Source organism: Engystomops pustulosus, chromosome 7 (genome assembly GCF_040894005.1).
Source record: "Engystomops pustulosus chromosome 7, aEngPut4.maternal, whole genome shotgun sequence".
Classification (NCBI taxonomy): domain Eukaryota; kingdom Metazoa; phylum Chordata; class Amphibia; order Anura; family Leptodactylidae; genus Engystomops; species Engystomops pustulosus.
In genome coordinates, this window is record NC_092417.1 from 28,915,282 (window position 1) to 28,930,735 (window position 15,454).

The 15,454-nt window shown below is 46.5% G+C and overlaps 1 protein-coding gene across 2 annotated transcripts in view; it reads left to right on the plus strand.

Moving 5' to 3' along the window:
- The window catches only part of PALS1 (protein associated with LIN7 1, MAGUK p55 family member), a 38,685-nt gene that overhangs the window by 8,516 nt on the left and 14,715 nt on the right, over nucleotides 1-15,454 (plus strand). For both annotated transcript variants that reach the window (XM_072115228.1, XM_072115227.1), the window contains exons 2-4: nucleotides 5,156-5,636; nucleotides 10,811-11,019; nucleotides 13,087-13,164. In XM_072115228.1, the coding sequence (XP_071971329.1) occupies nucleotides 5,273-5,636; nucleotides 10,811-11,019; nucleotides 13,087-13,164 (651 nt within the window). In that variant the 5' untranslated portion in view covers nucleotides 5,156-5,272. The remainder of the gene's footprint in view (nucleotides 1-5,155; nucleotides 5,637-10,810; nucleotides 11,020-13,086; nucleotides 13,165-15,454) is intronic.

Genomic DNA, 15,454 nt, shown 5'->3' on the forward strand with positions numbered 1-15,454 from the left:
TGGTCTTGACCTAAGGAATGCTGCTGGAATGCTAATCTCTTTTGTAAGACGGAGAACTCCCAGCTGGCGATCAGAACGTGTCAGCCCCCTGAAGCAGGGCATCCGGAAAAAGGGAAATACAGGTTTGGTAATGTCATGTGGATTGTTAGACCTGGAAGGTTTGGTCTGTGACCCGCCCTGCGCACTCCTGTACGACCTGGAAGGCTTATGTAAGAAGAGCCGCCGCGTGCTGCAAGTGGGGTTATAGCGCGGCAACAAGTAGTAGTCCTCATACTCCTCACATTGCTGGAATAATAATAATGCATACATATAATACAAGACATTACAGAACTATAACATGGTCATATAAAGCAACAGGAGTAGGGGCCCTGCTCACAAGAGCTTACAATCTATGAGGGAGAATGTGCATTACATTAGGGTGTGCATGGGATGGCTAAAAACTTGTCTGCAACTCACTCTAGACCAGCGACCCTATTTATGATTGTACCTGTGTACCTATGAATTGTCTATTCTAGAATTCTCTTTAATGTGAAATCTCGCCCATTTACCTATAACTTATCTCCCCCCAGTCAAATATGACTCTTCTCACTTTTTTCACAAGAGATGAGTCAATTTTAGTGGTTGCAGGGGAGAGTATCACTTCAGAAGCCTCTACTTTTGTTCTGTAGCACCTAGAAACCTGTTCTATGTGTCATATTAAAGATAAGACTCTCATCTTTCAGATCCTATTAAGCTTATGGTTCTGATCTACAGAACTCGACATATAGGCAGCTTAAAATAGGCAAGATCGCAAGATCTGGCTCTTTATCTGCAGCTTGTATTTCCAACTGCGTCTTTAGCTGCCTGTAACTGTGGTCCTTTAACTCACAAGACCTCCAGCCTGACGTGATCTGAAAGATGAGACCCTTATCTTTAATATGAGACCAGCAGCATATTTTAGGAAATGACACTAACTCTTTAACTACTAAACTTGACTCATCTGAAACTGAAGTGAGAAGAGTGTTATGCCAGTCAAGGATGAGTCGGGGAATATTTGTCACTGATTGGTCAGGACCCTGAGTTCAGAGCCCTAGTTTAGATTCCCACCCTAAAGAGGTACAACACAGGGTTAATTTAGAGCTAACTTCAACCTAAGTTACCATTTACACATTAATAGCATTACAGAAGAGTCATATTTGCCTGACTTTTTTTTTTTTTTCTTTTTAGAGGGAATTCTAGAAGGGACACTGAATCCTGGACCTCAGGGGACTAGTAGTTTAGTGGGGCAAACCTGCTGACGGGTTCCCTTTAAGAGGAGACAGCTATAGTCAGAGCTATTTTTGGTTGCGGGGTCAAATGACACGGTTGCTCTGACACAGCCACCTGAAGATTACCTGGTAGCCCCAGGCCTTGGTTGTAGAAAGTATTGGTCTTATTCAGTATTCATGATGCCGCTGCGGAGGAAGTCATTGACCTTGTGCCTCTTGTTGAGCAGCCTCCATGCGTGTGAGGTATGTGCTCACCTAGGGAGCCGAGATAGTCCTGCAGCTTCACCAAGTCCCGGCCATCGGCTATTACTCTTTATCCCCAATTGTTCTACCCAATTTACCAAACTTCTACTATTTGCTGAAATTCCACCGCAGGCCCCGACCCCTGTGCCCTCAGCCTGACATCAAGAACCATCTAGCGGGTTTTAGGAATGCTTCACCCACAGGAGGCACTTGAGAAAGTGAAGATACGAGGAGAAGTTGTTTGTTCACCTCTGTAGAGTGTTTTGCAGATTCCTGGCTGATATCACCTGCACGCGGAGCAGAGCAATCCACGGATACTTTCCCTTATCCTATATTTTCACTGACATCATGTGGGAAATGATAAACAAGCTGCGTCCTAAAATATCATCCTGGTCCTGCCTGGAGGATGGCTAATAGCTTATTCACGTTACAGAGACTGTCACCAGATTCTACCCCATTAAACTACTATTCCCTTCAGGTTGAGAATTCCCTGTATGTGAGATCTCACCTGTTTACCTATGAAAATATATATCTCATGAAGTCAGGCAATTATGACTCTTTTTGAATGAGATGAGCCAAGTTTAGCGGCTGCAGGAGTAGCATCCCTTCAAAAACGCCCTATCTTCTGTCCCTAGAAACCTTGTGCCATGTTAAAGACCAGTATCTCATCTTTCAGATGACATCAGGCTTATGGCTTTATGAGCTACAGAACCGGAGAAACAAACCGCTTAAGATGTAGTTGCAAATCCAAGCTATTCCACCTATTTTTAACTGCCTGTACTTCCAGTTCTGTATCTCACAGTTTGATGCGTGTTGGAGATTCTTATGTTTAATATGACATAAAAAGCATGTATCTAGGTGCTATAGATCAGAAGGTGGGGGCTTCTGACACTACCCCAGCAACCACTAAACTAGACTCATCCCAAGTGAAAATGACTTCACTTCAGACTCTACCATAGCACCCAGAAACATGTATATGGTGTCATATTAAAGATAAGAATCTCATAATTTGCTTAAGACTGTGATCTGTAGAATAAGAGATACAGGCAGTTAAAGACATTGGGGAACATTTACTTACCCGGTCCCTCAGGGTTCTCGAAAGTGCATTGCCCAACAACAATGCACTGTGCCGCGTTTCGATAAGATTGTGCGCCCGATATTCTGCATGTGTCGCTTCCCCGCTCAGGTTTGCCAGAGTTCACCTTCTTCTTCCCAATGCATGTAACCGCATTGGTTGCGACACAATTTGAATCTTAAATCCCACGCTCAGTCCGAATCAGTCGGGTTGTCCTACGGGCTTCCGGGCTATATTATACAGGCAGTCCCCGGGTTACATACAACATAGGTTCTGTAGGTTTGTTCTTAAGTTGAGTTTGTATGCAAGTCGGAAACGTATACTTTATTATTGTAACCCCAGTCAAAATTTTTTTGGTCTCTGTGACAATTGGATTTTAAAAATGTTGGGTTGTCATAAGAACCAGGATTAACAATAAATCTTAATTACAGGCACCATTGATAACTGTTAAAGCTGATTATTGTGGCCTGGGACTAAAGAACAGTAAATTACCAAAATCCAGAGGTCCGTTTGTAACTAGGGGTCGTATGTAAGTCAGGTGTTCTTAAGTAGGGGACCGCATGTAGTTTACTATAGCACCTTAGTTGTTTTTGTGTCCTCGCTGTGGTCCATGATTATGAACATGGTGACTAGCACTGACCACTGCTCTGTTCCTATTAAAGGAACCCTCCAGTAAAGCAGATTCATTGGATAATACAAGGTGTAGGGCTCCTGTAAGGGAGGAGCAGGACTCATTTTTATTATATTCCTAGAACCTAGAGTCCTGCTCCTCGCTTCAGGTCCAGCACAAGGTATAATGCAACGAATCAGCAGTGACTGGAGTGTTCCTTTAAGTAGCCTTCACATGGCTCCCCTGTAGGTATGTCGGCATGTGTGCAGGTCTGTATAATGTCAGGCTCTCGGCCCGGCCTGCAGATGGGGCCGCAGCATTCTTCACATTCCCCCGCAGCCTGATGTGTAGGACCTCAGACCACTTGTGAGTGATGCTTCACGTCCTACCTGTGTAAACAGAGAGCGGACTAGAAGATAAGAGGTTTCCTAATGGAAGTTCTCAGATTCTTACATTCACTTGTTAATGGTCCTCCAATAATAATATATTATGTATAATGTGCAATGAAACATGATAGATGACCAAATGTATAGACATCCCAGGTATACGTGGTGAGACCTTGTGTGAATGGACTCTAAGACTAATGCTGGCAATCCTCATAGCATTGCTGGGGGTGCTTATCCTCTTATCCCTCTATGTAAGCTCATTATACAGCGTGCCTCTATTCTTTATTACCACATGGCCGCCCCGTCAGGCTTGTGACAAGACGCTGGCCGCAGGACACTGTCTTCATTGTGCTCCTCCAGGACTGAAGAAGGCGCTCTGCTCAGTTTGTGGCGTCGGTGGCCCTGACCTCCCGGTTGAGGGGCTTATCTCTTGTGACTCAGTGACTCGGGTCAGCGAGTAATAAAATAACAGCCGGTGTGGTCTGCCTGGCCTCTGATAGCAGCATTATTCACCCTGCTGATGGTAGCATTAATAGAAGATGAAAGAGGGCCATGTCCATATGACCCGTGTATACAGAAGTAAAAAATCTGCAACTTTTTTCTTTGACTCCGCTCCGTGAATGAGGGAGTAAAGTCAGCCGCTCCCAGACACTTATGGAATCTCCTTATCTCCCAGGGGAAAATCAAGTAGAGCGGTCAAAATTTTAGTATTACCACCTTATATTCATATGGGACAGAGCTGCAAATTTTCTGTATCACAGTAGGCACCATAACAGATCTGTGTGGACTTGCAATTAATATCTCCACACTGCTCTCCCAAATACACAGCAGTCACTTACAATACAGTATCCCACGGTCCCACACTGTGCTCCTAATAATATATACTCTTTTCAACTCAACTGACCACTCCCTGTCAACTGCAAATCAGTATACGATAGGTTCAGAGAGATCGCTTTGGAAAGTGGATTTGCAATGTGTGGGTTTTTTTTTTTTTTTGGTTTTTTTTTTAATACAACGTCTCCACACTGTGCTCCTAAAAAAAAAAAAAAAAAAAAAAATTAAAAATAAATAAATAAATAGTCATATATAATAAAGTATCCCGTGGTCTAAAAGTACATGCAAATAGGTAGGGGTGGGCGCTTATCCAAACAAGGCTGACCCAAAAAAAGTGAATACGGCAGCACTCCAATATAGATTCGATTCGCAACGTTTCCCCCTGTCCATAAGGGCATTTTTAAGCTGGAAACACTTGGATGGGATAAGAATATGTATCTTCATTGGAGTGATGCCTTTTTTTGTATCCCATGGTCCCACACTGTTCTCCTAAATAATATATACTCTTTACAACTGGCCTTTCCCGCTGCAAATCGGTGTAAGGTAGATAGAGGTCATCACTCGTGCAGCTGAAAAACAGCTCCATCCACTGTGTAGTGGTCATGTTGTGATAAGGCAGCCTAGATTCTATATATGGTGTGTGTGTGTATATATACATATATTGGTATGTACAGAATATACTTCTTTTGAACATATACTTTAAATTGCTTGGAGCTTGCACTTGATATAACATCTTTTATATTTTTCATTCTTTCTATAGGCGATCTCACTGGACAGTTGGAATTTCCTTCATTCCTGGAAAGCTACCATGGGCCAGGATATAGATGGTTGGACGCCCCTGCAGGTATAAATCCAGCACGCTGCGCTCTCCGCAGCCATGACCACCTCCCACGTGAACGGCCATGTAGCAGAAGACTCCGATAGCGAGAAGCAAAGTGCAGACCTTTCTTCAGACGAGCCGCAGAAACACAGAGAAATGGCAGTAGATTGCCCGGGGGACTTGGGTACGAGGGCAATGCCCATACGAAGGAGCGCCCAGCTGGAACGCATCCGCCAGCAGCAGGAGGACATGAGGCGTCGCCGGGAAGAGGAGGGGAAGAAGCAGGACCTGGATGTTAATTCTTCCATGAGACTCAAAAAGTTGGCACAGACTTTTCCCAAAACTGGAATAGATAACCCTATTTTTGATACGGATGAAGGACTTGTCCTGGAAAGTCCCAGCCGAGCTGTGAAAGTATTAGGTAAGGAGCAGATTGTTATATAATTTTTATAGCGCTAGCTTGTACTGTAGCGGTTAAAAAAAAAATTATGAGAAGTTTTTTGTCTCTGACAGGCTGGTATTGCACTGGTTTTCAGGGGTTTTGACATTCTCAAAATAAAAAAATGGACTGAGCATGCACGTACATATGTGTATATGTATGGGGGGACCTCTGGACTGAGCATGCACGTACATATTCACCGGCCACTTTATTAGGTACACCATGCTAGTAACGGGTTGGACCCCCTTTTGCCTTCAGAACTGCCTCAATTCTTCGTGGCATAGATACAACAAGGTGCTGGAAGCATCAGAGATTTTGGTCCATATTGACATGATGGCATCACACAGTTGCCGCAGATTTGTCGGCTGCACATCCATGATGCGAATCTCCCGTTCCACCACATCCCAAAGATGCTCTATTGGATTGAGATCTGGTGACTGTGGAGGCCATTTGAGTCCAGTGACCTCATTGTCATGTTCAAGAAACCAGTCTGAGATGATTCCAGCTTTATGACATGGCGCATTATCCTGCTGAAAGTAGCCATCAGATGTTACAGGGTACATTGTGCTCATAAAGGGATGGACATGGTCAGCAACAATACTCAGGTAGGCTGTGGCGTTACAACGATGCTCAATTGGTACCAAGGGGCCCAAAGAGTGCCAAGAAAATATTCCCCACACCATGACACCACCACCACCAGCCTGAACCGTTGATACAAGGCAGGATGGATCCATGCTTTCATGTTGTTGACACCAAATTCTGACCCTACCATCCGAATGTCGCAGCGGAAATCGAGACTCCTCAGACCAGGCAACGTTTTTCCAATCTTCTACTGTCCAATTTCGATGAGCTTGTGCAAATTGTAGCCTCAGTTTCCTGTTCTTAGCTGAAAGGAGTGGCACCCGGTGTGGTCTTCTGCTGCTGTAGCCCATCTGCCTCAAAGTTGGACGTACTGTGCGTTCAGAGATGCTCTTCTGCCTACCTTGGTTGTAACGGGTGGCGATTTGAGTCACTGTTGCCTTTCTATCAGCTCGAACCAGTCTGCCCATTCTCCTCTGACCTCTGGCATCAACAAGGCATTTCCGCCCACAGAACTGCCGCTCACTGGATGTTTTTTCTTTTTCGGACCATTTTCTGTAAACCCTAGAGATGGTTGTGCGTGAAAATCCCAGTAGATCAGCAGTTTCTGAAATACTCAGACCAGCCCTTCTGGCACCAACAACCATGCCACGTTCAAAGGCCTCAAATCACCTTTCTTCCCCATACTGATGCTCGGTTTGAACTGCAGGAGATTGTCTTGACCATGTCTACATGCCTTAAATGCACTGAGTTGCCGCCATATGATTGGCTGATTAGAAATTAAGTGTTAACGAGCAGTTGGACAGATGTACCTAATAAAGTGGCCGGTGAGTGTATGTATATATGTATGGGGGGACCTCTGGACTGAGCATGCACGTACATATGTATATATGTATGGGGGGACCTCTGGACTGAGCATGCAAGTACATATGTATATATGTATGGGGGGACCTCTGGACTGAGCATGCAAGTACATATGTATATATGTATGGGGGGACCTCTGGACTGAGCATGCACGTACATATGTATAAATGTATGGGGGGACCTCTGGACTGAGCATGCACGTACATATGTATAAATGTATGGGGGGACCTCTGGACTGAGCATGCACGTACATATATATATGTATGGGGGGGACCTCTGGACTGAGCATGCACGTACATATGTATAAATGTATGGGGGGACCTCTGGACTGAGCATGCACGTACATATGTATATATGTATGGGGGGGACCTCTGGACTGAGCATGCACGTACATATGTATATATGTATGGGGGGGACCTCTGGACTGAGCATGCACGTACATATGTATATATGTATGGGGGGGACCTCTGGACTGAGCATGCACGTACATATGTATATATGTATGGGGGGACCTCTGGACTGAGCATGCACGTACATATGTATAAATGTATGGGGGGACCTCTGGACTGAGCATGCACGTACATATGTATAAATGTATGGGGGGACCTCTGGACTGAGCATGCACGTACATATATATATGTATGGGGGGGACCTCTGGACTGAGCATGCACGTACATATGTATAAATGTATGGGGGGACCTCTGGACTGAGCATGCACGTACATATGTATATATGTATGGGGGGGACCTCTGGACTGAGCATGCACGTACATATGTATATATGTATGGGGGGGACCTCTGGACTGAGCATGCACGTACATATGTATATATGTATGGGGGGGACCTCTGGACTGAGCATGCACGTACATATGTATATATGTATGGGGGACCTCTGGACTGAGCATGCACGTACATATGTATATATGTATGGGGGGACCTCTGGACTGAGCATGCACGTACATATGTATATATGTATGGGGGGACCTCTGGACTGAGCATGCACGTATATATGTATGGGGGACCTCCGGACTGAGCTTGCATGTATATATGTATGTTTGGTGTGACCTCTGGGCTGAGCATGCATGTATATATGTATGTATGATAGTTACTGGCTGTGGGCCAGCGGTCGGTGTGTGTAGTCTTCTGTGACAGGTGTCATTGATCACAGGAGCCTTTGTTTCCTGTAAGGGACACTCCAGTAGATGAAGTGCCGTGCCCCACACCTCTCCAGGAACCTCCTCAGCGCGGGGACATGCCAGGAATGCAGTGTGTGTGACAGCTTTGTTATCTGCAGCTCTGTGTTTATTGTTTTTAGTCTTTTAGTCACTATATTGTGCAGGGTTATCATATCACCACAACAACAAAGGAACAATGTATTGTGTAGTGATAGTGTCGGGCAAGTCCTGTGTAGGTGATAATAAAAATCAGACAGTCTGGTTTGGGGGGTTTTGCAGCCTGGTATGGCACGGAGGGGTGGATGGGGCTGGTGTTGTTAGCGGTGGCTGTTGCCTGGTCTGTAGTTGGAGGGCAGCATCAAATATGCTGGGGAGGGGGTGTCAGCCATTGCCTGGAAAAATGTTAGTGCGACCTCTGACTGCAACCCCCTTACACTGTGAACTAGGGTGCTGGTCTATAGGTCCAGGGGAGTTCCATCCACAGAAAAGGTGCAGCACAGGAGAAGTCCTGCAGGTTCATGCACAGATAGTGGCAATGGATGTGTATGAGCCGGTCTAACATGGTCCTCTGTACTACATGATATATAACCCCGGCAGGTAACAGAGTGCACCATGACCTCTATGACGCTACCCCTAGCCTAGGTGTGGCCCCAGCATTGCGCTATAATTGCTGGGCATTGCTTCCTAACCTTGACACGATACAGCAATGTTAGGTCAGGTTCCCCATACTGTCACACTGATCCAATACATAGTAGATGTGTATAAACTTGACGGTAACTTGAGGTCAGCATCATTACAAGGATGAGGATTAGAAGCCATGACCGCAGTGTGAACAGAGGCCAATTCATCTCCTACATGGTGAGATCTGCTGACATGGCCCATATCTGTATAACCTGTACTGGCGCCGGATGCAGAGTAGATTATAAAGCCGTTCATTCTGCCCGGATATTACTCTGACCTTCACTGTTACATTATTGGATTTTCTCACAGGACTCGGCGCTCACATTTACACATTATTTACACAGGGACTCGGCGGATTAGTAATCGTAATATCTGACCGCTGCCTGAGCCGCAGTCATTATTGTAATAAACGCTTTATGGATTTGCCATAATGGGACGGTTGTTATACACGATGGGTCCGCTGCTCGGGGAAATGGGCGGATAATTACTCTATGAAGTTATTAAAGGGACAGTCCAGGGTAGTTTTTATTTCCGTTCTTCCTTCCTAGTGGCCCCTCCATTCCAGCGCTGCAGGTCAGGTCCCCATCTGAGAAGTGAGGACAGTATATCTGGCCGCAGCAGACGTGCACTGATAATTACAAGTTTTATCCACACACATGATAAGATCCGAGTGTTTGGAAATGTTTGTATGAGCCGTGATCCATCTCCATCTTCATCAGCACTGCTCCGAGTGGCCATGTTTCTGATCTGCGGTGTAATGTACATCCCATGTAGGATTGGTTCCTGCCAACATAAGCGATCATTCACACTTCTGCTTTTTCACATGCGATCCATGGACTATAAACCTGAACAAGACTCTTCAGGCCACATTCACACTTGACGTTTGAACTGCATGTCAAAAGGGAGGAGCTTGGCCTGATCGCATGTGTGTTTCCAATCGAACGTTTGCATAGGTTACATGCAAAACACGTGTTCGTTACGGATCGGTAAGGGATTGGGTTTAGATGCGTCTGCAATCCAGAGTAGCTCCTCCCCCTTAACGACAATTGTGAACACGGCCTAAGGCCCACCGAACATGTTCTAGACGTGCAATAGGTTTTCTGAAGAATTCTACTTGGTATAGATCCATGTATAAGGAGCATGTCCATTATATGTGGATTCTGTTGGAGAGGTTTTCACCTTTGCTTTACCGTAAGTGAAATCTGTTGCAAAACTCAGGTGGCCAGTGCAGCATTGCAGCAGTTTTCACTCACTGTTTTTCTAGTGAAGACTTTTTTTTTCCCTCTAGGTCTGATCCTAGACTTGCAGTAAGTGTAGTGCGGGGGTAGCATTTCTCACCCGGGCTCTGGATACTATTGTGGTATTACGAGAAGGAGTAAAACATTTTCACGCCGTCCATTGACTCACCGCCCGTCTCCAAATGTTACATTACCATAAAGTATTTGTGTGTAGGATCGTGTGCCTGCCCTCTGTGTGTGTGGCCACATGTGTAGACGTTGGGCTCTGCATTGGGTGGCATCTAATTATTGCCCACATTACTGGGCTCTCGTTTGTCGTACACAGCCGCCCTTTATTCCTGCCACTCAAAAGCCGCATTGTGCTGTTTGCTGCGTGTTGGCTTTCTTGGGATGCGCTGCCTCCTCCTTCAGTCTCCTCTGCTGACCGGTGCCCCTCTGTGTGTATGAACTCTGGTGACAGCTGGTAGCTGTAGGGAGGGTCCGCTTCACTTCTAGCTGCCCGCTAGGTTGGTGTGACCCATAGCGAATCATGTATTATTCTACCATTTCTGATCTTTGTCACTTTGCTTTGTCGCCCTCTGCATTTTTCATAAAGTTGTCGTGTCTCCATTTGTTTTCAGAATTGGAGGATTTATTGAGCTCCTTGAAGGACATCCAGCACACCTTGACAGACACTCAGAGCCAGGAAGACCTCAGCTTACTTCTCCATCTTGTGCAAAACGTAGACTTCCAGAACGCATTCAAAATCCACAATGCTGTCGCTGTGCACATGAACAAAGCCAGCCCCCCATACCCCCTGACCCCTAATGTGCAGGAGCTGACCCAGGAGGTAGGTGACCAATGTATTCTTATGTCTGATGCTTGTCCTCTAGTGAACCCCTTTAACAAAAGCCAGGATTTACCTTACTGAGGATCAGTATGACTCCAGGTCTCTGTTTGGTGCCCTGTATATGGGACAAGCATTTAGACACGGTTGGATCAGTCTGTAGCAGAAAGAAGCTCCCTTTCAAAGGGAGTCCCTACCGGATCATGGATTCAAGTGCTTCCCCGCTACTCACTTGCTCCTAACAGCTGATGGTTGTGGGAGGCGAGTATTGTCCCCCCACACTGATGACCTATCATGAGTATTGAGGCCAAGCCCTTTAAGTTTGTGACTACAGCTGCTTTGCTGATGTGTGGAAATATGTTTAAAAGTAAGTCCATATGCCTGAATGAAGAACCACTCTTATTAATGACTTTAGCTGGTCCTAGGACTCCAGTCATGGGCAAAAGTTTTGAGATATGATACAAATGTTAATTTTTACAAAGTCTACAGCATCAGGTTTTATAATGGCAATTTGCATATAGTCCAGAATGTTATAAAGAGTGATCAGCTTAACAGAAATTCATTGCAAAGTCAATATATGCCTAGAGAAGGAACTTTTTTCCCAAAAACACTTTTCAACTTCATTGCAGGCGCCTTAAAAGGAGCAGCTAACATCATTTCAGGGAGTGCTCCAGTAACACCGGTGCGGGTGCTGATGTGGACAGGGCTGGAGATCAGTCTGTCATGATTAAGTAAGAATCGCACCACTGGACACTTTAAAAGGAGGCTGGTGCTTGGCATCATTGTTTCTCTTCTGTTATCCATGGTTATCTCTAAAGAAACACGTGCAGTCATCATTGCACTGCACAAAACTGGCCAAACAGGGAAGAGTTTCGCAGCTAGAAAGATTGCACCTCATTCACCAATCTATCGCATCATCAAGGAATTCAAGGAGAGAGGTTCCATTGTTGCCAAAAAGGCTCCAGGGTGCCCAAGAAGGACCAGCAAGCGCCAGGACCGTCTCTTACAAGTGTTTCAGCTTTGGGATGGGGCTCCCAACAGTGCAGAGCTTGCTCAGGAATGGCAGCAGGCAGGTGTGAGACTCTTGGAGCAAGGCCTGGTGTCGAGGGCAGCAAAGAAGTCACTTCTCTCCAGAAAAACCATCAGGGACAGACTGATATTCTGCAGAAGGTACAGGGAGTGGACTGCTGAGGACTGGGGTAAAGTCATTTTCTCTGATGAATCCCCTTTCCGATTGTTTGGAACATCTGGAAAACATCTTGTACGGAGAAGACAAGGGGAGCGATCCCACCAGTCTTGTCTCCTGCCACCTGTAAAGCATCCTGCAGCCATTCATGTGTGGGGCGGCTTCTCAGCCAAGGGAATCGGCTCTCAGTCTTTCCTAAAAACACATCCATGAATAAAGATTGGGACCAGAATGTCCTCCAAGAGCAACTTCTCCCAACCGTCCAGGAGCAGATGGTGATCAGCAATGCCTTTTCCAGCATGATGGAGCATTTGCCATAAAGCAAAGGTGAGAACTAAATGGCTCATGGAACAAAACATAGAGATTTTGGGTCCATGGCCTGGAAACTCCCCAGATCTTAATCCCATTGAGGACTTGTGGTCAATTATCAAGAGATGGATGGACAAACAAAAACCAACAAATTGTGACACAATGCAGCATTGATTGTGCAGGAATGGACGGCTATCAGTCAGGATTTGGTCCAGAAGGTGAGTGAGAGCTGCCAGGGAGAATTGCAGAGGTCCTGAAGAAGAAGGGGCAACACTGCAAATACTGACTTGCTGCAGTAACTCCTCCTAACTGACAATAAAAGCTTTTGTTCCTCATAATATGATTGCACTTGTATTTCTGTATGTGATAAAAACATCTGACAAACCAGAGGACAACACATCATGTGACAATATAATATTTGTGTCATTCTCAAAACTTTTGGCCATTACTGTAGTGAAGACAGGGCCTCGCATTACGGCATCCTATATTTGTGAGACAAGGCCTTTATCTATAGCTAATAATCTAACGTGTTCGTGTCCAGTCATTGCTCATGACTTCTTATATCTCATGGTTAGGTGCAGCGCACGTTACATGCAAGTCACCACAAAGAAAGCCAGGAACTCGCTGATCTACTGAGCGCACCGCACATCCAGGTGAGTCTCTGCTGTACCCTATGCTCCTCACTGGTGGTAGTAGTCATCCAGGTGAGTGTCTGCTGTACCCTATGCTCCTCACTGGTAGTAGTAGTAGTCATCCAGGTGAGTGTCTGCTGTACCCCATGCTCCTCACTGGTAGTAGTAGTAGTCATCCAGGTGAGTCTCTGCTGTACCCCATGCTCCTCACTGGTAGTAGTAGTAGTCATCCAGGTGAGTGTCTGCTGTACCCCATGCTCCTCACTGGTAGTAGTAGTCATCCAGGTGAGTCTCTGCTGTACCCCATGCTCCTCACTGGTAGTAGTAGTAGTCATCCAGGTGAGCGTCTGCTGTACCCCATGCTCCTCATTGGTAGTAGTAGTAGTCATCCAGGTGAGCGTCTGCTGTACCCCATGCTCCTCATTGGTAGTAGTAGTAGTCATCCAGGTGAGTGTCTGCTGTACCCCATGCTCCTCACTGGTAGTAGTAGTAGTCATCCAGGTGAGTGTCTGCTGTACCCCATGCTCCTCACTGGTAGTAGTAGTAGTCATCCAGGTGAGCGTCTGCTGTACCCCATGCTCCTCACTGGTAGTAGTAGTAGTCATCCAGGTGAGCGTCTGCTGTACCCCATGCTCCTCATTGGTAGTAGTAGTAGTCATCCAGGTGAGTGTCTGCTGTACCCCATGCTCCTCACTGGTAGTAGTAGTAGTCATCCAGGTGAGTGTCTGCTGTACCCTATGCTCCTCACTGGTAGTAGTAGTAGTCATCCAGGTGAGTGTCTGCTGTACCCCATGCTCCTCACTGGTAGTAGTAGTAGTAGTCATCCAGGTGAGTGTCTGCTGTACCCCATGCTCCTCACTGGTAGTAGTAGTAGTCATCCAGGTGAGTGTCTGCTGTACCCCATGCTCCTCACTGGTAGTAGTAGTAGTAGTCATCCAGGTGAGCCCCTGCTGTACCCCATGCTCCTCACTGGTAGTAGTAGTAGTCATCCAGGTGAGTCTCTGCTGTACCCCATGCTCCTCACTGGTAGTAGTAGTAGTCATCCAGGTGAGTCTCTGCTGTACCCCATGCTCCTCACTGGTAGTAGTAGTAGTAGTCATCCAGGTGAGTCTCTGCTGTACCCCATGCTCCTCACTGGTAGTAGTAGTCATCCAGGTGAGCCCCTGCTGTACCCCATGCTCCTCACTGGTAGTAGTAGTAGTCATCCAGGTGAGCCTCTGCTGTACCCCATGCTCCTCACTGGTAGTAGTAGTAGTCATCCAGGTGAGTCTCTGCTGTACCCTATGCTCCTCACTGGTAGTAGTAGTAGTAGTAGTCATCCAGGTGAGCCCCTGCTGTACCCCATGCTCCTCACTGGTAGTAGTAGTAGTCATCCAGGTGAGTCTCTGCTGTACCCCATGCTCCTCACTGGTAGTAGTAGTCATCCAGGTGAGTCTCTGCTGTACCCCATGCTCCTCACTGGTAGTAGTAGTAGTCATCCAGGTGAGCCTCTGCTGTACCCCATGCTCCTCACTGGTAGTAGTAGTAGTCATCCAGGTGAGTCTCTGCTGTACCCTATGCTCCTCACTGGTAGTAGTAGTAGTAGTAGTCATCCAGGTGAGCCCCTGCTGTACCCCATGCTCCTCACTGGTAGTAGTAGTAGTCATCCAGGTGAGTCTCTGCTGTACCCCATGCTCCTCACTGGTAGTAGTAGTCATCCAGGTGAGTCTCTGCTGTACCCCATGCTCCTCACTGGTAGTAGTAGTAGTCATCCAGGTGAGTCTCTGCTGTACCCCATGCTCCTCACTGGTAGTAGTAGTCATCCAGGTGAGCCCCTGCTGTACCCCATGCTCCTCACTGGTAGTAGTAGTCATCCAGGTGAGTCTCTGCTGTACCCCATGCTCCTCACTGGTGGTAGTAGTAGTCATCCAGGTGAGCCCCTGCTGTACCCCATGCTCCTCACTGGTAGTAGTAGTCATCCAGGTGAGTCTCTGCTGTACCCCATGCTCCTCACTGGTAGTAGTAGTAGTCATCCAGGTGAGTCTCTGCTGTACCCCATGCTCCTCACTGGTAGTAGTAGTAGTAGTCATCCAGGTGAGTCTCTGCTGTACCCCATGCTCCTCACTGGTAGTAGTAGTCATCCAGGTGAGCCCCTGCTGTACCCCATGCTCCTCACTGGTAGTAGTAGTAGTAGTAGTCATCCAGGTGAGTCTCTGCTGTACCCTATGCTCCTCACTGGTAGTAGTAGTAGTAGTAGTCATCCAGGTGAGCCCCTGCTGTACCCCATGCTCCTCACTGGTAGTAGTAGTAGTCATCCAGGTGAGTCTCTGCT